A 27,093-nucleotide genomic window follows, 5' to 3' on the forward strand; every position below is an offset into this window, starting at 1 on the left:
AAATATAAACCACCAATACTTAAGAATGTAATTGGGAGAAGGTTTTATTTATTTACTTTTCCCTAGAGTATTTTAGATCTTTGTGGCCAAATACAGCCCCAGGAATGTTTCAATTTAATCGAATCTCAAGTTACATATCTCACTTCCAGAGTTTTACCAAATGCAATTGGTTGTGAGTTAATCACGTTATCAGAATATTATAACGCTTTAGGAAGATAACAGCTACACTGATCAGAAGGCCATAATTTACAAGTCTTTGCTGGTGGAATATCTTGTAAAGCTGTCTCTCTGATGAACAGCAGCACTTATTCAGACCAGAAATAACAACAGTCCCATGTGCTAGTAAATCCCAGGAGGTCTCGGTGTTTTTGTAGACAGCAGACAGAAATAAAAGGAATTTTGTCCTTTTTACCTCATGTAATCCCGCTGGAAAATGAAACATGTGCTCTGAGTTGATACTGACTTCTGCCAGGTCACCTCCCTGAAGAGTCCGGGCAAGCACTGTTGCAACAGTTCTTGGACAGGAGTCTGCCGGCCCCTGAACGCGATGGATGGTCTGCACAGCCCGCTCCCGGGACACTGTGCTACTGTCTGCTCGAGGGAGCTTCCAGCGAGAACATGCGTGACCTGCATCTGTTGCCTTGACTCTTCCCAAGGGCATCACATACCTTCAAATTAGAGTTGCATTTAGGCTAAGTGCTGCAGAGTTTGTTGTTGTTAAAAAGAGGGTGACTACAAAGAATGCCACACCAAGTACGGTTTCTTCTGGCTTTTTAGAACTTGACTTTGGACGTTCGATAATGCAAATGTTTTTGAAGCTATATATTATTAGGAACTGTTTGGAAACCACAAAACCTTTTTAATGGACCACGCTATCAATTTTCTGCTCTTCTAAAGAAGTTTTTCCTATTCATGACTCACTTCACTCTTTGGCTAACGTCGAGGGAAATGTAATAACGATTAAGGGAAGGAATGTATGCGTTTTCTTCTTTTCGATTTTTTGTTTTTTTGAAAGCTTGTACATATTTTTTTTTGTTTCAGGTTATGTAAACTTGGAGGACTGTAAAATGTTGACCACTGCAGGAGGTAAAAGCAGGCCTGCTATACATACATCTTTAGAATTTAAAACTCCAAAAGCTTCCTTTGTTTCTTTGGAGAAGAGTTTTGCTTGATGGCCCAGAATACAGATCCAGTAAAAACGACATGTTCCAGCCGTCAATTACACACACCTTAAGCGAAATTAATGAGATCACTCTGAGATTACACTTTGTGTTTTATTTTCGTTTTATAGGTCTGTATGAGCTGTTGGTGGCTCTGCCAGCCCAGCTGCAGCCACATGTGGACAGCCAGGAAGACCTGACCTTCCTCTGGGATGTGTTTGGTGAAAAAAGCCTGCATTCACTAGTCAAGGTAAACCATGCTGATGTCAGATTTTTCTTTGCGGAAAAACATATGGAAAAATATTTTGAGCGCCATCCAGTAAAGCAGAGATCAAATTATTGCCCTCCAAAAACAAAACAGCCTTGTTCCATTTCACTGACAGGCGTGGAAGTTGTTAAAAAAGATTCTACCAAAAATACGTAGATGATTTCACTTAATGGTGGCGACCTGGCCGTGCATACTAATAGAGCAAGCCTGCGCCTGCCCTTGTTTAGAAAAAGAATGTGAAATCGTCGCAAGAAGGTTTAGACTCCTCATGGTCAACATTCATGAGCTGGAGTTTAACTTAAATAAATAAATGTTCGCAGCAAAAATTAGAAGGAATATATTTTCTGAGGTTAAGGATGGCAGCTGTTCAGTAGCCACATTAATTTAAAATAATTTCCTCTAACAAAGTCAAATGAAATTCTAGCAAGCTGTTTCTCTTCTTGGCCCAGCGCCACTGACATGGTATTTTGTGTATAAATACACTGACGCTAAATAGGAATAAAAAACAGTGTTTGGAGACCGGTTTCGCCAAGCGTCATACCCTGGAAATGATCAACCACCAGAAATCAGATCTTGCCACACAGCAGTGCTGGGAGTGATCAGAAGTCTTAAAATAGTAAAACGAGAACAAGGAACTTACTGGAAAATATGCCACTCTTGCTTCTGGAAATATGAATTGCATTTTCTCCCATTTAACTCAAGCTGAAAGGAATTTAAAGTCTTACAGAGTCTGCAGGAGACAGAAACGTATGCTTCAACAGTATCTGATCCTATACTTAGTTCGGCTCCATCTGTTACGGTTGTCTGTTGTGATAAGAGGCTTTTTGACTGATGTATAGTATTTGGAAATGAGGCACCGTTGTTTCACAGGACAGGACAATTCTTACTGCATTTTTTTTTTTTTTTGGTCAAATTTGTTGAAATTTGTGTGCTTTAAGCAGTAGCAATTCTCAAGAAATTAAAGTGTTGATCTGTGGCATTTCCCTAGCTTTACATTTAAAGAGTGCTTTATTGTGTCTGTTGTTTTTTAAATTTTTTAGTTTTTGTATTATTGCCAAGATATCTTTGTATTCTAAATAATTTTAGGTAGTTGCTCTCTTGGGATGTATTAGAAATGGTCTTGGGCTAAAAATTGGTGAAGTTTATGACTTAGTGAAGCAATCATGAAAATACTCCTGTATTAAATGTTTGGAAGTTGGACAGTTATGGATTGTTTAGATTGACTTGGTTTCTTGATAGAAGGAATAAAACACATTTAAAATAGCACCATCACTTCTTAATCAGTAAACAAATATGCCCCCCAAACAATGGATGTGTATGTTGTATTTATTTATACTGTGGCTACTATCTCAGTTTCCTTGTCTATAAAATGGAAATTATATTACCTATTGACAAGATTTTTTAAATTAAACTTTTTAGTTTGTATTGGAGAATAGCCGATTAACAACGCTGTGATAGTTTCTGGGGGACAGCCAAGGGACTCAGCCACATATATACATGTATCCATTCTCCCCCAAATCCCCTCCCACCAGGCTGCCATATAATATTGACAGAGTTCCCTGTGCTATACCGTAGGACCTTGTTGATTATCCATTTAAAATGTAGCAGTGTGTACATGTCTATCCCAAACTCCTCAACTATCCTTTTCCTCCATCCTCCTGCCCCCTGCAACCATAACTTTGTTCTCTAAGTCTGTGAGTCTGTATCTGTTTGACAAGGTTGTTTGTTGACAGTTTCAAATAAAATAGTGAAGATCTTAGTTCTTTTGGTAGTTATATAGGTTAGGTGAATAAATTATTAAATTTAATTATCATAGCATGTGAAGGACTAAAAAGAATTGGCAGAGATGGTGGTTATTTTTAATGTTAAAAGAATAAAACTAAAGTAAAAAATTCTTAGTTACACTAGCTGTTGAGTTTTCAGCACAAGCTGTTATTCAAAGTGTGTGTCCATAATTAAGTGGGTAGGAAGCGTAGTGTTACCAATATCTGGTTTATAAAAACAATGTAGCAAATAAATGGATGTTGCTAGTCTTTTAAATAGCATAACATGTGCTCTATTCCAAATGTTTTTCAGTAATTGCCATAAAATGTATTTTAAAAATGAGTTTTATTATGTAATTCCAGTATGTTCTCAGTTTCTCACTAGACGCGCCCCCCTGCTTTTCTCATGCGCAGACTCAAGGTGTCCTTTGACTGACCCATTATGTTAGTTTTCAAGTAGGAAAACCTAGGATGCCTCCAGAAGGCCGGTCTCACGGGATCAGGAGCGTAGTTTAAACAGCTGGAACAATCTGCTTACCCGTCTTCCAAGAGCCTCTACTGCAGGGTGGAGGAGAGCAGGCTTCGGCTTCTATACATAAATCTCGGTAGAGCAAAAGGAATTTGTTTGAAAAGATTGGTTTTGTGTGCTTTGATGTTATGCTCTTTTGCCTACAGTTGACGCTGTTGGTACATGATTTAGAACTGGGTGAACGGAAAACCTGATTTTATTCTAGCCCCCAATCTTCACAGTTCTCATCTTTTGGGTAAAAAAAGAAAGTGGTTGGTAAATTGCCTCGCAGTTTTAAACAGACAACTTGCTGATCTGATGTAAAATATACTTAAGAAGAGGCAGGTTTGGTGCTGGGGTCTGCAGCAGGTATGGCGTGGCACCTTAAGGTCTCAAGCCCCACTCTGAGGGGAATACTGTAGGTTGTGAGTTGTCATTGGAAGAGAACCATGATGGTCCTGTACTGTAACTGAAGATTTTTTTAAAAGAAAAATTTCTAAATAGAAAAGTTGAATAATAAAAACCATGAATATGAGATTCCAAAAAGGGCTTAAGGTTAAATCAGAAGAAAGTTGATATCGGGACTTCCCTGGCAGTCCAGTGGCTAAGACTCTGCTTTCAATGCAGGGGGCACGGGTTCAATTCCTGGTCAGGGACCTCAGATCCAACATACTGCGTGGTATGGCCAAAAAATAAAAAATAAATAAAAAAAGAAGAAAGGTGGTACCTACTGAAGACCTTGGAAATATTATATATAAGAATGGAAATATCCTATCTAATGTGAGACCAGACAAGGACATCAGTTTTCACATTATCTAGTGAAGTTGATGGGTGCACAGAGCCACGTTTTGGATCCATGTTTTTGCAAATTTACAGACCCATGAAGCATATTTTTTGTGCCTGAATCTCATTTCCAAATCGTATCTCCTATCCTTGTGTTTTTTCCTTTTGAAATTCCTTTACTTACTTTAAATTTTATTTTATTCAGTTACATTGTGTGTATTTTTATAATCTGGATTGAGTTCATTTTAAGCCAACAATATGTGGCTTAAAGACTTACTTAACTGTTAATTTTAAAGAAGATTGGTAGTTCTCTTTCTTCAAGAAATTTTTGTTCTTATTTCACAATTGTGTTGGATTTCTAGGATAAGAATATAAAAATTTTAGTACCTTTTAAATAGCTGCCTGTGTTTTTTTTCCCCTGCCTTTTCAAATAGTTGCATATTTGTATGGGGCAGGAGAAAAAAAGGTAGCAATCTGAATTTTATTCTTTTGGAGATTCTGAAGGATTTCAACAAAACACAACTCTTATTTCCAAGGAAAATTTCCTGTTCTGATTGCATTGTTGTGTGTATTTGTGTGATTTCAGTCTTGAGGGAGTCATGGTGAAACTCAACCAGACCCTGATAACTTTTAGTTACGTAGGTTTAATTTCTGATGCTTGACTTTTGTTCTTGCTGTCTTTGTTGAGGTCTCACTCTGTGCCAGACACTATGTAGGACACCGGGGATAATTTCTAATAGAGCAGGTTTAGCCCTTGTTTTATAGGGTCTTCAACCCCCCCAGAGGACATGGTGATTCGCATTCCACCATGGCCCACGGGCTCAGCTTTTTGGTATGCAGAAGGTGCATCCCTCAATGCTGGCCTCAGAGAGGCGCTGGAGGAGGAACTGGTATTTTAAGCTAAAACTGCATATTGAAGAAATCTTCTCTATGCCGAGTTTGTTGAGTGTTTGTTTTTTTTTTTATCATAAATGGATGTTGGATATTTTTTTTTTTCAAATGATTCTTTCACATCTACTGTTTTGATCATATAGACTTTTCTTTATCCTGTTGCTATGATGGATTACTTTATTCCTTCTGAATATTGAACCAAACTTTGCATTCCTGAGAAAAATCCCACTTGGTTTTGGTATATAGTTCATGTTATCCTTGGTTGGATTTAATTTGCTAATGTTTTGCAGAGGATTTTTACATCTCTGTTCATAAGAGATACTAGTCTGTAGTTTTCCTTTCTTGTAATGTCTTTATCTGGTTTTTGTAGGAGGGTAATGCTTGGCATATAGTTAGGAAGTGCACTCTCTGCTTCTGTTTTTTTTTACTGGAAGAGTTTGTAGAATATTGGTAGGATTTTTTCCATAAATTCACCATTGAAACCATCTGGGCATAGTGCTAACTGTTGGGGAAGGTTATTAACTACTGATTTCTTTAGTAGATATAAGCCTATTTAGATCATCTATTTATTTTTGTGTGAGAGTTTTTGTCATTTGTATCTTTCAAGGAATTGGTGGAATCATGTAAGTTATCAAATTTGAGGGCATGGAATTGTTTATAATCTTTATCTTTTTAATGTCCTTGGGATCCATGATGACTCTTCTTTCATTTTTGATATTATTAGGAGTTTGTGCCTCATTTTCTTCTTTGTTAGCCTGGCTGTGGGTTCATCAATTTATCTTTTCAAAGAACCAGCTTTAGGTTTCATTGATTTTTTTTTTTTCCCCCTGTTTCCTGTCTCAATTCTGTTGCTTTTTGCTTGTATTTTATTCTTTCTTTTTTTCTCCTTGCTCTGTTTCCTCTAGTTTCCTAAGGTAGAAGCTTAGAAAACTGATTTTAGTTCTTTTTTTTTTTTTTAAATGTTCAATGCCATGCTTTCCCTCTAACCACTACTTCTGCATCATTCCACAAATTTTGTTAAACCATATTTTCATTTATTGCAAAATGTTTAAAAAATTTATCTTGAAACTTCTCCCTTGGCCCATGTGTACTTTAGAATTGTTGGTTAGTTCCCAAACATGTGGAGATTTTACTGCTGTCTTTCTGTTATTGATTTCTCTTTTAACTCCATGTGACCTGAGAGCATATGCTATATGATTTCCATTTTGTTAAGGTGTATTGTGGTTCAGAATGTGGTCTGTCTTGTTCTGTGTGAGCTTGAGAAGAATGTGTATTCTGCTGTTGTTGGATGAAGTATTTGATTAAGTTGGTTGATGGTGCTAAATACTGATTTTCTGCCTGCTGGATCTGTCAATCACTGATAAAAGAGTGTTGGAGTTTTCGAGTACAAAAGTGGCTTTGTTCATTTCTCCTTGCAGTCTTATCAGTTTTGCATCATGTGTTTTGACGCTGTCTTGTTAGATGCATACACACTGAAGGTTATTATGTTTTTTCAGAGGGTTGACTCTCTTTTCATCATGTAATATCCTCCTTTATCGCTTACAGTTTACCTTGTTCTGCTCTCCACTTTGTCTGAAACTGATGTGGGTACTTCAGCTTTCTTTTGGTTAGTGTTAGCGTGGTCTATATGGAGAAGGCAATGGCACCCCACTCCAGTACTCTTGCCTGGAAAATCCCATGGGTGGAGGAGCCTGGTAGGCTGCAGTCCATGGGGTCGCTGAGGGTCAGACACGACTGAACGACTTCACTTTCACTTTTCACTGTCCTGCATTGGAGAAGGAAATGGCAACCCACTCCAGTGTTCTTGCCTGGAGAATCCCAGGTGGGCTGACGTCTATGGGGTCACACAGAGTCGGACAGGACTGAAGTGACTTAGCAGCAGCAGCAGCAGCCACTGATTTCTGTTCATAGCACTTGTTCTTTTTTTTTTAAATCACCCTCTCTCTCCGTACTCTGCTTTTAGGTGAACATTTTACATGATTCCATCGATTCCTTCCTAACATATCAAAGTTTTTTTAGTGCTTGCCATTATTGAGTTTGCTACATACATTAACAACTAATCTAGGTCTACTCTGAAGTAACACTGTACCTTGTCACAGGTAGTTGCAGGTATCTTATAAAGAATATTCTTAATTCCTTTTTCTACATCCTTTATCGCATTGCTGTCATTCATGTCACTTATCCATATACTATCGTCACCCAATGCATTGCTGTTATTTGAACAAAGAAAGAGTTGTCAGATCAATGAAGAGTAGGAAAAATAAAAGATTTTGTTTTACCTTTATTTACTCCTTCTCTGATGCTCTTCTTTTCTTGATGTATTTCTAGTACCTGACCTATATCACTTTCCTCATCTCTTAAAGAATTTCTTTTAACACTTGTTGCAAGGCAGGTCTACTGACAGCAGATTTCTTTTCAAGTTTGTGTGTTTATTTCTCCTTTACTTTCAGAGTACAGTTTCACTGGATACAGAATTCTAGAGTGGTGGCTTTTCCTTTCAACACTTGAAATATTTTACTCCAGTTTCTCCTTGCTTACATAGTTTCTGATGAGATGTCTGATGTTATTCTTGTCTTTGTCTTCTATAGGGAAGGTGTTTTTTCACTTGGAATTATTTCAGTATTTTCTCTTTATTTTTGGATCTTGCAGTTTGAATATGGTGTACCAAAGGGTAGATTATTGGTCATTTATTCTGTTGGATATTTTCTGAGCTTCCTGGGTCTATGGTTTGGTGTTTTGTCGTTAATTTTGGAGAATTCTCAGTCATTATTACTTGAAGTATTTCTTCTTTTTCTCTTTGTTACAAAAGATGTATGGAACATGTCCCACAGTTCTTGGATATGCTGTTCCTTTTTAAAAATTTCATCCCATTTCTCTTTGTGTTTCAGTTTGGGGAATTTCCATTAACATATTTTCAATCTTACTGATTCTTTCCTTGGCCTTGTCCAGTCTACTGACGAGCACATCAAAAGCATTCTTCGTTTCTGTTATGGTGTTCCTTGTTTCTAGCATTCATTTTGATTCTGTCTTAGAGTTTCCATCTCTCTGCTTACATTTTCCATCTGTTCTCGCATGTTGTCCACTTTTTCCATTAAAGCTATTAGCCTATTAATCATGCGTATTTTAAATTCCCTAGTTCATAGTTCCAACTTCTGTGTCAGAGTTGAGTCTTTTTCGGATCCTTGCTTTATCTCTTCAGACTGTGCTTTTATTGCCTTTTATTATGCTTTGTGATTTTCTATTGAAAGTTAGACATGATGTATTGGGTAATATGTACTGAGGTGATGAGACTTTACATGTGAGTTTTGGCATTGACCTGGCTGTGTTTAATGTTTGCTGAAGCTCTCAGTACCCGAGACTCCAGTTTCCTTAATGTGTCTCTCACCCCACCACCCTCACCCTCAGCCCCACCCCCATTCTCTTTGTCTTTCCTTAAGAATGCTCTTGGAATCTGTGTCTTTGGCTGTCTTAGTTATAACCCAGTGTTATTTTACTGGAGCCCTATTAATGATGGTGAGGTCTTGGAGAGAGAAATTGGTATATAATATTCTGATTAAATGTCAGTCCCTGGGTATGAGGACCTTCAAAAGCGTTTCTTAGCCTTTTTGTTTTCTTTCCTTTTTTCCCTTATTTGAGATGGGAAGGCCGGGAGGTGGGGATGTGGTTAAGTTTTCTTACTGCCCTTTTCCCAGGTCAAATACAGCTCTGATAAGTAAAGCCACTCTCTTGGAGGGATAGCTCAGTTGGTAAAGAATCCTTCTGCAATGCAGGAGACCCCGGTTCAATTCCTGGGTTGGGAAGATCCACTGGAGAAGGGATAGGCTACCCACTCCAGTATTCTTGGGCTTCCTTCGTGGCTCAGCTGGTAAAGAATTCGCCTGCAATGCAGGAGACCTGGGTTCGATCCCTGGGTTGGGAAGATCTCTTGGAGAAGGGAAAGGCTATCCACTCCAGTGTTCTGGCCTGGAGAGTTCCATGGACTGTAGTCCATGGGGTTGCAAAGAGTCGGACGTGACTGAGCTACTTTCACTTTCACTCGGAGGGAGGCGGCTTCCCAGGTGGTGCTAGAGGTAAAGAACCCACCGGCCCGTGCAGGAGGCGAAGAGACATGGGTTCAGTTCCTGGGTTGGGAATATCCCCTGGAGGAGAGCATGGCAACCCACTCCAGTATTCTTGCCTGGAGAATCCTTTGGACAGAGGAGCATGGTGGGCTGCAGTCCACAGGGTCGCACAGCAACTGAAGCAACTTAGCATGTATGCATGCTTGGAGGGGAGAGAGCTCTTGGCCTTTGTATTGCAAAATGGTTACTTTTCTCCTTCCCCTGCTTGAAACACTAGGGGATTTTTCTCCTGTTTTCACCATGAGAACTTGGTAGGGCTTTTTTTTGGGGGGTGGGGGTAGAGCTCTTTGAGGAAAGTGCAAGGTTCTCCTCCAAGACTGAGTCCCTCAGGCTAGTTACCTTTGCCCAGCATTAATTTGTCAAAATGACCGGTTAAGGGTTCCTGCAAGTTTCTGGCTCCAGCAGTTTCTACCCCTGCTAAGTTGATTTTAGCCATGATTTTCCCTCCCGATTTCAGGTAACAGTTTGTCTTGCAAGTTCCTTTCTCTTCACATGTCTGAGCTGAAACCAGACATCTTCCTTTGCCCTCTTTTTAATTTGGCTGTGATTTCATTATTGATTTGCAAGAGTTCTTTATTTTGGATAATTGCTTCTTACCAAATTATAATTGAAAATATTTAATTTCTCTTCTTAAAGATGTCCTGCAGTTTTATTTTTAATGAAACACATGATGTCATGGGCAGGGTAGTTGACACGTGGAAGCAAGGTATGAGGGATAACTTAGCGGCAGTTTATTTTCCATCTCCATATGAATGTGAATTCGTGACGTCTTTAATGCTTGTGAAGTTAGGTAGGATTTTAAAAGTGAAAACCTTACTCTTGAGTCTGAAAATAAGTCTTGAGCAGATGCTCAGAAAGCAACCTGTGAATGAGAATGTACTTTAAAAATTTTATATCTCCAACCTGGAAACTTCAGGAAATGAAAAACCAGCTTGAAGGTAATGCTTGATCTTAATCTTCCAATAATTCCAGTTTTCTTAATCATTAGCACCATGAGACTTGCCTGGAAAGTAGTTATTTCCAGGATAATTGATATAGTCGAGCCATAAAGGAGAGAGACAGATAATTTTATTGGGTAGTGGTTTTATAATCATGCAGGCACTCCACGTTCTTCTCTTCTTTTCATCTAGAAGCAATGGAAAGCATCCTATGGGGCTGGGGAAGGTGATATTTACACGGTAGTAAATCAGCTTCAAGGCTGAAAGGCTATTTTACAAGAAGCTTGCTGGTCCCAGCTCTTTAGAAACAAATTGTGCTGTTTTGGAGGGGAGAGGGGGGTGTGGGGTTCAGAGAGAAAGCCCGGTGGGGAGGTTATGTTACTTGCCTCTGCAATCCCATTTGCCTTGGTGGGAGGAAAAGGAAAAGGCAGTCAGACATTGCGAATGATCCCCGGCCACCTGGGCTGACGGAGGGGCGAGCTGGGTGTCAGCAGCTGGTAACGCTCCTCGGCCAATCAAAGGTAATTGTTTGGCCAGCTCTGTTGGAGGAGCCAGACGAAGTTATTTCTTACGTTATAGTTTACATTTTTTCAGGCACAGAAACATGTAAAGTCTGCTGAAGATATGAATTCCTGAGACCCTGAGTAAATTGTTGCCTTTGTAATTCACACTCTCAAAACAGAGGCCATATGTAACCCTTCTTAGAGATTTGCTCAGGACTGGGGATGGGGGGACTAGGGGCCAGGACTGTGGGTACTTGATGGGCTTGCATCCTCCTGCTGGGTGTGTGTTTCACATCATGGAATAGCCCCTTTTGAAAGTTGCTGTGAGATTTAGATATTCATTTGAATATGCTTCGCTTTAGAGCAGTCATCTTAATTTGCATATATTCATAATTGACTAACAGGGAGTCTGTTTACTCCACACACACGCACGTGTGGGGTATCCTACCTGATTTAAAGAGCAGTTCATGCCCTATTACTCAGCCATAGAATGGAATGAAATTGGGTCATTTGTAGTGATCTAGATGGACTTAGAGACTCATACAGAGGGAAGTAAGGCACAAAAAGAAAAATAAATATTGTATGTTAACACATACATATGGGATCTAGAAAAATGGTACTATGAACTTATTTGCAGGGCAGAAATAGAGATGCAGACGTAGAGAACAAACTTAGGGACATAGCGGGGGAAGGAGAGGGTGGGATGAATTGACAGAGTAGTATTGAAATACATACATTACCTTGTGTAAAATAGATAGCCACTGGGAAGCTGCTATATAACACAGGGGACTCGGCTTGATGCTCTGTGATGACCTAGAGGGGTATGATGGAGGGGGCATGGGAGGGAGGCTTAAGAGGGAGGGGATATATATATATATGTGTGTGTATATATATATATGTATATGTATATATATATGCACACACACGTACATACAGTTGATTCACTTTGCTGTACAGCAGAAACTCAGAAACATAACTTTGTAAAGCAATTATATTCCAATAAAATGGTAAAAAAGAAAAGAACAATGTATTCCTTAGAATGGGTAGAGGCAGGAAACCAGTAATCCTCTCATTTCCCTTGTGGAGGTGATTCCTGCTATTCTCCAATTCCAGAGAACTGGAATTTCAGTAGGAATACATGGAACTTCTCTGGATTTTCTACCTAGCAGTGGGGTCACTGGGCCAAGTTGTGCATCCCCCTTCATCAGGTTCTGCTGAGTTGTTCTGTAGGTGTGGCTGGACATACCCAGCAAGGGAATGGTTGGCTCAGGGAGTTGTATGTCTGCAGTTCTGGTGCCTGGATCGGCTCTCGTTTCCATCCCAGTCCCTGGACTGTGGTGTTTTTGGAGACTTTGCCTTAAGGCAAGGGCGGGCATTTGTTCGTGTCCTGTTCCTAGGATGCTGTTGGGCCATGAGTGTGGTCTTCCTGCTCTGAATTGGTTCTCAAAGTACAGTGACTGTAGATGGTTGTGGACCCAGAGAGGAAAAGGGAGGGGCCTGTTGCTCGGGGCCCTGATGGACTATGAGGTGGCAGGGTCGCGTCGAGCTAGGTCCTCGCCTCTCTGGGCTGTGTTGGAAGGCGGGCAGGAACACACATGCTGTTCACAGAAGACTCAAGGTTGAGGTGGAATTTCGCATAACAGATTTAGAGATGCTTTTGTGGGCTGGCTTGGAGACCTAGCTGCCATTTTAAACAGTGTTTCTAGAATTGTCTTTCCTACCCCATGGACTTCAGCACGCCAGGCCTCTCTGTCCCTCACCATCTCCCGAAGTTTGCCCAAGTTCATATCCATTGCACCAATGATGCTATCCAGCCATCTTGTCCTCTGACGCCCTCTTCTCCTCCTGCCGTCAATCTTTCCCAGCATCAGGGACTTTTCCAATGAGTCCTAGATTTTTGTAGTTTCTAGCATGTGTCTCCAAATCTTAAAAAAAAAAAAAAAAAAATTAGAAGCAGAAGTAAACTTTTGGTGTAAACTCCATTTGATCTGGAGGGAGGGATTGGATAATATTCCCTGGAGTTTAGTTTGGTGCGTCAGGCACTCAGCTCATAATCATTAAGTGAATGAGTGGGTTCCCTATGTGGTTCAACAGGTAATTTCTAGAGGGAGGAATCTTGGAAGCTCCAGGGACAGCTTTGATTATTCAGATTACCTTTGGACTTTTGTCTGCCTCTTTTTTTCTTTTTTCTCTCATTCTTGCAGTCATTTCATTCTCCTTGTGTTCATCTAGCTGCCTTGTGAGCAGTGCATGAATCATGGACTTTTGGGGATACTGAGGAGTGTTCCGTGTTCCACTCTTGTCCGTCATGTGGACACATGTCTGCAGTAGTGGCTCAGAGCTGGGACGCTGGAGCCACATTGCTGGGTCTCAGATCCTGGCTGTGCCAAGAACATGTACCGACAGTAACAGTCATAGTGTTTTACTTCAGAGTGTCTCGTTTTCCTTACGTATTAAGTGGAGACAGTAGTAGTTGTGAGGACTGAACGAATGAATATATGAAACATGCTTTAAATGGTCTGGTACATAAGTCGCTGTGGTGGTTATCATCTTAAACCTCCCGCATTTCTTTCTTTTTGCTATGTGCAGTGCTTATCCCAGAATTTACACTATTTTCTTTTCACCATCCCTTTGGCTACAGTTCTGTGTTTTTCACGATGATGTTGTCTTGCCTTAATAAACTTTTGTTCTTGCCTTTTTACTTCCTTGCTCTCATTCTGTGAAATTGCAGTGGAAATTAATATAGTCTATGATTTGAAATTCTTGAAAAAGTTCTTGAGTTGGCTAGATATGTTTTCTAACTTTTCCTTCACTTTAAAAATGTCATACAATATTTGGGGCATGAGAAAAGGCAGAACCGCAGCTTGAATACCCGCATATTCACCGCACAGCTTAAGAAAGAAAACACTGCAGATTCGGTTGAAGCCTGAATGTCCCTCTTGTTTCTGTTTTTTTTCCTCACCAGCCAGAAGTCACCTTATCTTGAATTTCTCTTCCGGAAAAATACAAAATATTACTTTGTGTGTTTGAAAACTTTTTATAATTAGAATGATAGTCAACAACTTTCTTTTTTTGTTGTTGTTTAACATTTTGCTATATATTTTGAGATGTATTTATGGTGATACAGATAACTCTGATTCAGTAATTTCCATGGCTATATGGCATTCTTTGACTTAATTACAAATTGTTTATTCTCCTGGTGATGGCTGCTTACGTTGAAAGGTGTCCTTCACATTCAAGATGCCTTCACTTGGAAACCAGTGTTGTCTCCACGTCACTTTGAGCAAAGAGTGAACTTGGGCAAACATCAGGAGAGGGTGAGGGACAGGAAGAGTTGCAAAGAGCCTGACACAAGTGGGCGACTGAACTGCAAAGAGTCCTCTGGTGCAGACAGGAGATGCTGCTCCTCTTACAGTGGGTGCATCTCACACTTTTTTAGGTATTACCAGGTTGCTCTTCTAAGCTTGTTTCCTGTTACAGTCCCACCAGCAGAAGGAGAGTCTCCATTGCTTTATGTCTGTATTAACGTTTGGAATTAATTTTTGCCAACAGGGTCAATTTGAAATATTGTCCGCTTATTTTAGTTTCTACTCATCTGAATACTAGAGATTGAGCTATTCCAGTTTCTTTCTATGCCTTTTTATATATCTTTTGCCTGTTGTTTCTCTTTTGTTATGTGTCTTCATCTGGTTGATTTGTGGGAACTACTTCATATACCTGATACTGGATCTCTGTTTGTACGTGTTGTATCTTCTGATCTGTGTTCCGCTCACTTTTTATGATAGTTTATTGCATCCAAGCATACATTTGCACAGATTCTATTTGTCTTAAATGCAGAAGACAGAAGCATCTTGGACAGACCCACCATCCAGTACAAAATCCTTAGCTCGTGGGTTTGGAGAACATGCAGTAGGGTGTGAGGTGCATAGCCTTCGCCCAAGACTGAGGTTTGAGTTATTTTTAAATGCTGATTCTGTGGCTGTTTGCACTGATCTAATATTGTAAGCATCTATGTGACGTATTTTGGCACCTACTGTAGTTATGGGTATGGTGTTCCTTGAAGCCAGTCCTTTCTGGCAGGAGCTGTGTATAATCCATCCTTGCATATTCCACGTGGCTTACAGGTGATGTAGGTGTTGGGGGGAGGGTTGCTGTTGAGAGGGACTGGACACCTTCCCTTCCAGGCTCCATCTTGCCCAGTTTGGTTTCCATTTATTTTACAAATACTCAAGTACCCGCTGAGGGCATAGTGACTTTTGCTCACATTCCATTGAGTTTGTTTATTGCAATACTAAGGTCCTTCATAAATAACTGTTAGTGTAGTTGTTTTTTAAATCACTTTCAATTAGAATTCAAGTTGTGTAAGTTGTGTCGTCTTTATTACAGATAGATGACAGTAAAGATTTTAATCCACCTGTTTTAAAATGAAAGGTGCTGTTAATGTTTTTTTATATGTCAGTACAGATAGTAGGAATGAGAGGTGTTCTTTAGGAATGAGAGGTGTTCTTTGGGGGTCATGATTGGGATATTGTGTACGGATGATTTTATTTTTCTTTCCATCTTCACATAAAATATTTAGAAAATCTTTAACATTTTCAAATGAAGTACTTTCAGAGGTTTCAAAATGTTGTTTAAAATGCTCTATTAGAATTTTTAAAACCAAGACTTTAATGCAATTTTATTATTAAAAAAACCCTCAAAGTGAAATCATAGGCTTTTGTATATATAAAATGCAATGAATTAATTTTAAATGATTTCACATTGAGTCACAGAAACATCCATCCTGCCATCTCTCCGTTGGTAATACTATTTGCAGACACATGTGAAGTCACGTTGGCTGTGTCCCTTGATGTGGGCGAAAGACTTGTGGAGTCAATAAAATGTGAGTGGATGTGAGATGTGACTGCAGCCAGGAGCCCCGAGGAGCCGGGCCATGGTTGCCTCATCTCTGGCCATTGCTGGTTATCGGGGGTATGAGATACTGGGGTGCCCTCCACTTGGCCTGGCAGGTGGCGTGTGAGCAGAGTCCCCAGGACTTGCAGTGTTAACTGGACCACAGGCCTCACTGTGAGAAGCCGCTAAGACTCGGGGGGTGGTTATCACCACAGGTTACCCCACTCAGACCCAACAGGGGCCTTTGCTGTGTGGTGTTTCTCTATTTTCCATGTTCAGCTGGGTGATGTAGTGGTGAAGATAAATGCATGTTCACAGTGCAGGCTTTGCTTGAAGCTTATTCCTTTAAGTGGTTGCTATTGATCTGACAGTCCTGCTATAAAAAGTTAGTGTTTGCAGGGCAGAAACAGACACAGACATAGAGAACAGATGTGTGGACGTGGGGCATGGTGGGTTGAATTGGGAGATTAGCAATGACATGTACATACGCTACCATATGTAGCTTTCCACAGCTAGTGGAAAGCTGCTGTGTAGCCCAGGGGCTCAGCCTGGTGCTCTGTGATAACCTAGAGGTCAGGGATGGGTTGGTGGGAGGGAGGCTCAGGAGGGAGGGGGATATATGAATATGTATGGCTGATTCACTTTGTTGTACAGTGGAAACTAACACAGCATTGTAAAGCAATTGTACTCCAATAAAAATTTTTGTATGGAAATGCAAAAAGAAAATCGTTAAAAGGGTAAATATTATGCATGTTTTACCACAGTAAAGAAGATGCATTAAAAAGTTAAGAGTTTGTTTTCTTGTCAAAACTTAGTAATATTTTTTTTCTTGATACGCATGCATCTCCCTCCTAACTGCTATGGCAAGGCTTGAGGAAAGGAGACGTGCGTTTTACAGTTTCACTGGTTTTTTGTGATGTTCCCAGTACAGTAGCGGAGAAGGCAATGGCACCCCACTCCAGTACTCCTGCCTGGAAAATCCCATGGACGGAGGAGCCTGGAAGGCTGCAGTCCATGGGGTCGCTGAGGGTCGGACACGACTGAGCGACTTCACTTTCACTTTTCACTTTCATGCATTGGAGAAGGAAATGGCAACCCACTCCAGTGTTCTTGCCTGGAGCATCCCAGGGACGGGGGAGCCTGGTGGGCTGCCGTCTATGGGGTCGCACAGTGTTGGACACGACTGTAGTGACTTAGCAGCAGTAGCTGTGCAGTAGGGTGTGCTGGCCTGGGTCATCCATCTCTAACTTTATATTCTTTCTCATCATGACTACATCTATGTTGTTCTCACAGTTCCTTGTTTTCTTACTAAATTTCATGAGATTGTTTTGGGTTAACAAGAGGACTTTGAAGATCAAAATATAAAATATATGTGTAATAAAATATAAAATATGTATGTTCTGATAAAGACCTTTCCTAATTAAAAAATGGCCTTTAATATATCCAGTCATGGATTTTGCGTGCAATTAGTGTTTCAATAGTGCCTTCCTTTTCTTTTATACCTTGGTAGAATAGCAGCTGTAAGTGCTTTTTTCCCTTATTTTCATTTCTGTGTTTAGTTCAGTTAGAAGCCAAATGAAACAGTGTTAACTGTCAACTTTAAAAATATGCTGTATTTATACATTTCATTTGTTCAAGTTGGAATGTTCTAGATTATGCAAGTGATAAAAATTTGATTTTCACTACGTGATAAAGTTGACTTACATCTTTGGTTTCCACTTTGAGTAAATATTTGTGTAGTCACTATTGTGTGCCTACCAAGATTCGCATCATTGCCTTGCCGTGCTTTTTGATCTTTTGTCCGTCCACTAGGTGGCGCTGGCTCCTTTAGGAAACCTGAGCGTTCAAGGAACTTGCTGATTGTTACTGAAGGATTACAAATAAAAAGAAGCAAAAGCAGGCCAAAGCAGTATGAAAAACATGTGAAATTTCCTTATGTCCTGTAAAGAGCCATAGAACTTTGTGATAGAGGTCGTTATTATTAGTAATATATTTCCAAGGGATATATTTCCAAGTGATTTTATTATATAGGTTCTTCGTATAAAAAGTACTTAAACATTTCTCATACCTGGTTTTAGGTGGGGTTGGGATATGATGGCAAAAAATAGATATGGTGGTCTGTATTCTACGTGACTCTTGAAATAAATACTCAAATAATCACTTAAATAAGGGTAAATTTTATAGCCATATACAGAAAGGTTTTTGGTACTTAGAGTGTGTAATGGGGGTGGCAGGAGTGTTTGCTCATGTTTGGGAAGGTTTTGCTGGAGAAGTGATTATTAAGCTAGTTATTGATGTCTAAGGGATGCTTAAGAACTAGCCGGGTAAGAGTGGATTGAGGCAGGAATTTCACAAGGAGCATCACTGTTTTGGGGGTTCTCTGCACCCAGGGTTGTAGAGGGATCCAGTAGGCCTTTTCAGTTTGGAGACTTTGTTCTTCAGTTCTTATGCATTTGATAATTTCCTTTCCTCAGGCCTTTTGCATCTTTCTGGAAGTCATTTTAGCTATGTACTGGTCTTTCTCGATCAGCAGTCTGATTTTTTTCCCTTCTGCTCTTGCTTTCTGAAAGATATCCTCAACTTTTACTTTCCATCTTTCTACTTAATTTGTAAAAAATATGCTGTTAAAATTGTAATTCCAAATATGTTTGCGTGTGTGTCTGTGTCGCTGTTCCTTTTTCATATCCTAATCTTATACCATGGGTGCACTGTAGAATTAAGAATAATTAAAACACCCCACCTCTTATGTATTGATTGCTTATGTGCCACGTGCTTTTCAAAGTTTTATATACCTTGTTTAGCTCTTCGAGTAACTCTGAGAGATGTGTACTAACTAGTCTTTATCCCTATTGTGAAGATTAGAACAACATATGGCTTTGACTGAGGTTACACAAGCAGTTAAGTGGTGGATCTGGTCTGGAACCCGGGTTGGTCTGTGAATTTAACATCTAGCTATTATATAGACTTAAATAGACATTTCTCCAAAGAAGACATATAGATGGCCAATAAACACATGCAGAGATGCTCAATATCACTAATTATTAGAGAAATGCAGACCAAAACCATGAAGTATCACCTCACACTAGTCAGAATAGCCATCTTCAAAAAGTCTACAGATAATAAATGCTGGAGAGGGTTTGGAGGAAGTGAAACCCTTCTACACTGTTGGTGGTAATGTAAATTGCTGCAGCTACTATGCAGAATAGTATGGTGGTTCCTTTAAAAACTAAAAATAGAGCTACCATGCTGCTGCTAAGTCGCTTAAGTCGTGTCCAACTCTGTGCCACCCCATAGACAATGATCCAGCAATCCCACTGCTGGGCATCTATCTGAAAAAGACAATAATTCTAATATGAGAAGATATTTGTGCCCCAGTTGTTCATAGCAGCAACAGCCTGACATGGAGAAGGCAATGGCACCACACTCCAGTACTCTTGCCTGGAAAGTCCCACGGACGGAGGAGCCTGGAAGGCTGCAGTCCATGGGGTCGCTAAGAGTCAGACACGACTGAGCGATTTCACTTTCACTTTTTACTTTCATGCATTGGAGAAGGAAATGGCAGCCCACTCCAGTGTTCTTGCCTGGAGAATCCCAATGCCAGGGAAGCCTGGTGGGGTGCCGTCTATGGGGTCGCACAGAGTCAGACACGACTGAAGTGACTTAGCAGCAGCAGACATGGAAGCAACCTGAATGTCCATTGACAGATAAATGGATTAAGAAGATGTAGAATATTATTGAGCCTCAAAAAAAGAATAAAATATTGGCATTTGCAGTAACATGGATAGACCTCAAGATTATCGTAAGTTCAGTAAGTCAGAAAGAGAAAGACAAATAACATGTGATATCACTTATATGTGGAATCTAAAATATGACACATATGAACTTGTTTACATATCAGAAACACTCACAAACATAGAAAACAAACAGGGTAAGTGGCTACGGGAGGAATAAATATAGTGTTTGAAGTTAACAGAGACACACTACTATATATAAAGTAAGTGAATAACAAGGACCTTCTGTATGGCACAGGGAGCTATATTCAATATTTATAATAACTTATAGTGGAAAATAATCTTAAGGAATACACACACACACATATAAAACTGAATCGCTTTGCTCTACACCTGAAACTAACACAATATTATAAATCAACTGCAGTTCAATTTAAAAAAATCAAGCTATTCTGCTGGTTTATAGATACTCAGTGGAATGGTTTTGATTTTATTTTCAACTCTCTATTGTTTTATTAATAAATCCTTCTTTACTCTGGGACTTTATTTCTGTCGGTCTGCTTGGTGTTTGTCCTGTTGAAGGCTTCTGTCAGATGTCTGTTCATTCTTGGTTATCTGCCTGTATTTGATAGTGAGGTGTTAAGAGGCTCATGGGAGGCTCTTGGTCTGGAACTGGTGGACTTGGAACAGTGGTTTTTCAAATTGGGAGGGGAGTTGGAGAGAACCGAGGAGAAGGGGAGATTTTGCAATATTTGAAGACATTTTTGATCGTCAGGGTTTGAAGGGAGAGTGCTGAAGGCATTTAGTGGATAGAGGCCAGCTGCTGCTGCTGCTGCTAAGTCGCTTCAGTCGTGTCCGACTCTGTGCGACCCCATAGACGGCACCCCACCAGGCTTCCCTGTCATTGGGATTCTCCAGGCAAGAACACTGGAGTGGGTTGCCATTTCCTTCTCCAATGCATGAAAGTAAAAAGTGAAAGTGAAATCGCTCAGTCGTGTCCGACTCTTAGCGACCCCATGGACTGCAGCCTGCCAGGCTCCTCTGTCCATGGATTTTCCAGGCAAGAGTACTGGAGTGAGGTCCATTGCCTTCTCCGGATAGAGGCCAGGGATGCTGCTAAAAAGCCCAGGACAGGCTCCCATCACAAAGTATCATATCCAGCCTAACATATGAGTAGTGTCAAGGTGGAGAAACCCAGCTTTGGAGTGAAGGGAAGAAAAATGAGCTACTGTTGGTTGTGGAAGGTTGCATACTGCATACTGTAGAGGCCTTTTCCCCTGCAGTTTCCAGTGTTCTCATCATGGAAACCTGAGATCTGGTGCCTGGGACTCACTGTGGCTGGCCGCGTGGCCCTCTGGGGAGGGGAGGGGAGAAGACCCCCATCAGGGTCTAGCTTTCGTCACCCCCCACGCCTGGTGACTCTGAGCATCACAGTAGCCCTGGACCAGATTGGCTTCTTCCTGTACTGCTCCCAGTCGGTTCTAATTCTGTGTTGTGGCTTCCCTTTTCTATTAATAGAAATTCATTGTCTAGTCTTCTGACTGCCACATAACCACTATTTTTCATTTTTTTTCTTAAAAACATCATTTTAGTGCATCTGAGGTTGGCGAAGAGATTCCTGTCTGGTGTAAATCACTAAACTAAGTAACCATAAATGTTATAGGCATTATTATTAATACTGCAATCCATCAGCTGCTTATACCAAAATTTATTCATTTTCTTAGAAGTTTTTCTTATCAAGTTCTAGGTTACTTCGAAATGCAGCTTATATTGGGGCCATGTGCCAGAGTCTTTGCTTTAACTTAAAAATTACTTCCCTGGCAGTCCAGTGGTTAAGACTTCGTCTTCCAATGCAGGCGGTGTGGGTTTGATCCCTGCTTGGGGAGTTAAGATCCCACATGCATCTTGGCCAGAAAAACAAAACATAACAAACAGAAACAATATTGTAACAGATTTAATGAAGACTTTAAAAAAAAATGGTTCACATCAAAAAAACCTTTAAAAAAATTAAAAAAATTTTCAGAATGTTGTTTTGGTACCTTAACATTTGCCAAAGTTAGTCAGTAATCTTTTTTTTTTATGTTTTATTATGAACTTATGGATTTTTAAAAAAATATTTGGTAGGTGTCAATTCATTGTAGTCATTCCTTTTGAAGCTCCAGTCACCCCACCTTTGGCCCATGGGAACCTCTTCAGTTTGGCTCTTTGGTTTTTGACACAGCACCGTTGGACTGTGCTCCCTTGTTTTTCGGCTTGAGAGAGTGTCTCAGGCTTAAAATACACATTTTTTTTTTCCCTGTGTATTTTAAGGGAGATTCACAGAAATGGGATGCTGTCTTTTTCAGATACCGTCAGTTCCTAACAGTGACCAATAGAAACTCCTTTACTCTGCTGTTTGCAGCTTCTCATTTGCTTTATTCTATTTTTTACTTCCAATTAATGCCTGTTGGCTTCCCTGGTGACTCAGATGATGATGAATCTGCCTGCAATGAGGGAGACCTGGGTTCGATCCTTGAGTCAGGAAGATCCCTAGAGAAGGGAATGGCAACCCACTCCAGTATCCTGCCTGGAGACTCCCATGGACAGAATAGTCTGACAGACTAGTTTGACTCAAAGAGTCAGACACCACTGAGCAACTAACACTTATTTCCTTTAATGCCTACTAGGTGATCAGTGAGTTTATTTATTTTCCATGTATTCTCTCCCATCTCTTTCTAGTTTTTGGTGCTTGTATTTGACCCACATTCCAGATCTGCTTTTTCACCCTTAGCCCTACCATTCGTCTAGCGTTGGATTGTTAGGTGACCAACAGTCTTTATCCTGAAGCTTCTGTAATTTTTTTAGAAATTCATTCCCTAGTACCTTTCTCGTGGGCAGGGCTCATGGGAACAGTTTTCCTAAAAGTTCTTGTGGTCTTTATATTAATATTTGAGGGTCAGTTTGTCTGAAATGGAAATCTTGGGTATCTTAAGTATGTTCCCTCTTCAACTCCTGGCATAACAGTGTTCCTGCCTGAGTCTGATGCCAACATAACTTCTTTCCTTTATTTCTGTTTTTGTCTTGATGATTAAAGGATATTTTCCTTTTTATTTTTAAATTCTTAAAGAATCGTTCTCAGTGTTGGCCTTTAGTTTTCCCAAGTATTCACTTGCCCTTTTTATCACATGCTTTTATTTCATGGTAGTTTTTTAATCCCCTCAAAATACACCTCTCCTCATCTCTACTTCCTAAGGGCAAAATACTATTCTGACTTTAAACTTTAGGGTTCATTTTGGGCTCCCCCTATGGCTCAAATGAAAGGCGAAAGATTTATACAATCTGAAGAGAAACCAGAATATATGCCAGTGGCTCAAGTGGTAAAGAATCTGCCTGTAGTGCAGGGGACACAGGAGACATGGGTTCGATTCCTGGGTCGGGAAGATCCCCTGGAGGAAGGCATGGCAACCCACTCCAGGAGTCTTGCCTGGGAAATTCCATGGACAAAGGAGCCTGGCCAGCTTTAGTCCATGGGTTTGCAAAGAATTGAATGTGACTGAGCACATACACACTTGACTGTTCTTAGAAGTTTTAATGGGACTGCACGATATGTAATTGTATCTCTGTGTCTGACTATCTTTTACTCGAATGATGTTCTTGTGGTTCACTTACTTTATGAGTAGATAGTTCATTTGCTTTTGTTGCTGAAGGATATTCTGTTTTGTAAGTACATTGCAGTTTATGGAGCTGTTGATGGACATTTTGACTGTTTCTGATTTAGACTGTGTGGATAAAGCTGCCATACAGGTCTTTGGTTTACTCCTGGATGTGTTGAGTGTGTGCAGTGAGGCATACACACACACACACACACATTTCTTGGGTGTATGTGTTTAATAACGGTGGCAACAGGGTCTTGTTCAAAGTGTTTGTTTCTCTTCCTGCCACACGCAGGGCAGTTGCTGCTGCTCCACACACATCCTGACTAAACGTTGGTGTCTTAAGGCGTTCTGTTTCATTTTATTTTGTTTTTAAACTACCTGTGGTGTTTCAATGGGTTTTAAATTTGGATTCCCAGCGATTTTTCCGGCGTTTGTTGGCCATTTGAGCATCCTTTCTGATGAAGTTAGGATAAGTTAAGATTGTTAGGTCTTCTGCCCAGTTTTCTCTGGTTTTGTGTATTACAAATACCTCCTACCCACTATGGTTTTTCTTTTAAATAGGATTTTGGTATATAACATAGCAGAGTCTATTCATCTTTCCCTCGGTGGTTAGTGCTTTTTGTATCCTACTTAGGAAAACCATGGGTACTCCAAGATCATGGAGATACTTCCTGCTTCACTGGTAGATGCTTTATTATCTTACCTTCCGCATTTAGATCTGCTGTCTCTCTTGAGTTGATTTTGGGGTGTGGGGTGAGATAGGAATCCATCTGAGGAAAGGCTAGCTTCTCCCCACAGCTCTGCAGCACTAACTTCCTCATGAATCTTGTGTCCAGATATGCACGGTCTGTTTCTGGGCTCTCTCTCCTTTTCTGTCTTTCTGTCCTTATGCCAGTGTCATGCTGTCTTAAGTACAGGAAAGCATGTTAGGGTTTTGACTGTTATTGCGTTGGATTCCTAGTTCAATTTGGATGGAATAGATACCTTTACAGTACTGTATCTTATAATGCACACATATGGTCTATCTTTTCATTTATTTAGGTTTTTAATTTCTCTTAGTAACACTTTGTAATTTTAATTTACATCCTGCAAATCCTTGATTTGGAGAAGGAAATGGCAACCCACTGCAGTATTCTTGCTTGAAAAATCCCATGGACGGAGGAGCCTGGCAGGCTACAGTCCATGGGGTCGCAAAGAGTCGGACAGGACTGAAACAACTTCACTTCACTACCCATCATTAGTTTCTTTCTAGGTATTTAAAATATTATTTTTAATTGTTTGCTGCTGGTACACAGAAATGTATTGATGCAATATAGTGTCCTTGTACCCTGCAATTTGCTTAGAAATTTGATTAATTTACTGTAGTTTTGTTGTTGTTATTAATAATGGCAAAACTATTATTTTTTCCATTATCATCCTTATATTATCTATCCATCTATCAGTCATTTATTTTTCTGTGTATTTACCTCATGCTTTTCATTCCAGGACCTCTAGTAGCATTGTTAAATGGACATTAGAATAATGAGTCTTTCCCCATGAATTCTCTTTTCCACCTTTCTTCATTACTACTTGATCTAAATTTTGTTTCTTCATTGTATTGTTTATTTCCCTTAATTGTAACTTTCCATGTCTCTTGGGTTGCTTCTCATTTAGTCTTCATGATTGAAAAATATGTGTCTCCCGTGTTCCAGTTCTCTTCATATCATCCTGTTTTCTAATCATCTCTTTTCTGAGCCTTTTCTAATTCTGATCATGCTATTTTCTAATAGCTTCCAATCTTTTCTCATTTCCATTAACTCAGTTTGAAATGTTAGGCTAGGATTTTCATTTGCTTTTTGGTCATATTTTTCTGCCGTGCCTTCGTTGTGTCTCTGTATGTTATTCATTCTTTTTGTCTTTCTAATCTCTCTCCATGTTTGAGTGAAATGAGTCTCTTTGTACCTTTAGAGGGTGGAGGGAGGTCAGCTGTGGGAGACTGGGTGATATTCGAGAGTAATTTTTCTAGATTTGTGCCTCCCGTTGCTTCTTTGTCTGTTGCTGTGAAATGTGAATAATGATCAAAAAGGTTTTTCTCCGCGCAGGTACCATTTTATTCCTTGTAGAATCTGCCCTCTCTGGCCCCTCCTGCACTGACTCAGAGCTCTCTCTGCCCTGTCCCTCCAGGCTTCTGTCTTGCTCACACTGCTTTTGTTTCCAGCATCTCTGTCTTGCAGTCTCTTTTTGCGAGGCAACTTGTGCTGCCATCTTGCCTCCACTTGGCTTATATTTATTTTTTAAAAAAATCATTGAAACATTTTATGTCCTTTCAACCAAGTCCAGTGATATACAGACAGTCTATAATGTGAGAAATCATAATGCTTATATGATTATTGAAAACATTAGAGGAACCAATCCCCGTGAATTGTCAAGAACAGTACCAGGTTGCAGTAAGCACGCAGTGTTGGTTGGTCTTACAATTATTAGTAATAATTAGTAAAGGCCATATTCATACACTCAACAAAGTAAATAACTACTTGAATACAGTGTTAAAGTTGGTAGTGATTCAAAGAAAAATGTAGAGAATAGGACTAGTTTATTACTAGTCTGACTCATTCTTTGGCGAACATGTGTAATTAGATATACAAGGAGCAATCAGTATAATTGGTATAATTTCTATAACTCAGAAAACCCTTTTTAGGGGAATATTGCATTCCTTAATATTTTATTAGGTTTATTTTTCTCGTTTGGAACCTGATGAAAAGCATTATTTCATCTCAGCTGGAAAAGCAATTCTCTGCTACCTCTCGTTGGCAAGTATTTTGTTATACCCACATTATCTGAGTTGGTATCACAGACTCTTGATACCTGAACAGTAGCTGCTTTGGCAGAAGTAGAAAACAGAGCAGGAGTCTAGAATGAAATACGATTTATACATGTGCTACCCAGAGGTTTTTAATCTTCCTATATAAATCAGAAGTGGGAGAGGATTGAATGATGTCTGGCCTTTTTTTTTTTTTTTTTTTTTGAGTATTTCAAAATCACACATTTTACCTAGTGATATATTTATTTCTACTATATTAAAATTATCCATGGTGTGTTGAAGTCCCTAACTTACATTTTGGTAAAATATGCTTTTGAAATTCATTAGGACAGTTTGATTTGGTATCTTGCAACTTTAGGGAGCTATGCTGCCAAGGTCTGTGACATCATTCTCTCTGTAGGCCAGTGAAAGTCCATTGCGTCATCTGAGTCTGGCAGTCTGTGGAATCTGCAGAGATGTTAGCACATGCTCCCCCGTGCTGCCGGACAGTGATGACTTGGCCTTGGCAAAGCTACTGAGCGTGTCCACGGAAGGACTGCAATGATCTCGGGGACGGTGGAGCCACTGGGGTGGAAAGGAGTTTGGTGCTTGACGAACTGCATGAGACGGGGAGGCCAGCCGCTCTCCCTCTCTTGTTTCTCATGAGACCCTCTCTGGAACAGGACATGAGCAAGACGTAAGATGGGCCAGAAAGGAAAGACATTACAAAACTATCAAAAGTGTGCTCTGGAGAAAGACTGAACACAAGTGCAGAAATGCAGTGCAAGTGTAGGATCTCGTAATTGAGACTTACAGAGACCACGTGCAAGCATTACTGATGATTTGTTTGTCTATATGCTTAGTCGCTCAGCTGTGTCTGACTCTTTGCTATCCCATGGACTGTAGCCCGCCAGGCTCCTCTGTGCATGGGATTCTCCAGGCAAGAATACTGGAGTGGGTCGCCATTTCCTTCTCCATTGTTTGTCTGAGGGTTCCATAAAATTCTTACTTTACCTGCCAAGTTGAAAATACGGTACGCTGAAAAAGTTTGGTCCCAAGCATACTCTCTTAACCACAACCTGTTCGAAAACTTCAGTCTACGTGTAGAGAAGACCCAGCT

General features: G+C 40.1%; 1 protein-coding gene and 1 long non-coding RNA gene across 2 annotated transcripts in view; one reads left to right on the top strand and one right to left on the bottom strand.

Annotated features, from left to right (window-relative positions):
- The window catches only part of MPP7 (MAGUK p55 scaffold protein 7), a 223,598-nt gene that overhangs the window by 93,884 nt on the left and 102,621 nt on the right, over positions 1–27,093 (top strand). The window contains 1 exon segment of the mRNA NM_001100347.1: positions 1,292–1,410. Within this exon segment, the coding sequence (NP_001093817.1) occupies positions 1,292–1,410 (119 nt within the window).
- The window catches only part of LOC104973767 (uncharacterized), a 178,034-nt gene continuing 163,808 nt past the window's right edge, over positions 12,868–27,093 (bottom strand). Inside the window, exon 3 of the long non-coding RNA XR_009496878.1 lies at positions 12,868–26,647. This is a non-coding gene — a long non-coding RNA (uncharacterized lncRNA). The remainder of the gene's footprint in view (positions 26,648–27,093) is intronic.

The sequence above is a fragment of the Bos taurus genome, chromosome 13 (genome assembly GCF_002263795.3).
Source record: "Bos taurus isolate L1 Dominette 01449 registration number 42190680 breed Hereford chromosome 13, ARS-UCD2.0, whole genome shotgun sequence".
Taxonomy (NCBI): Eukaryota; Metazoa; Chordata; class Mammalia; order Artiodactyla; family Bovidae; genus Bos; species Bos taurus.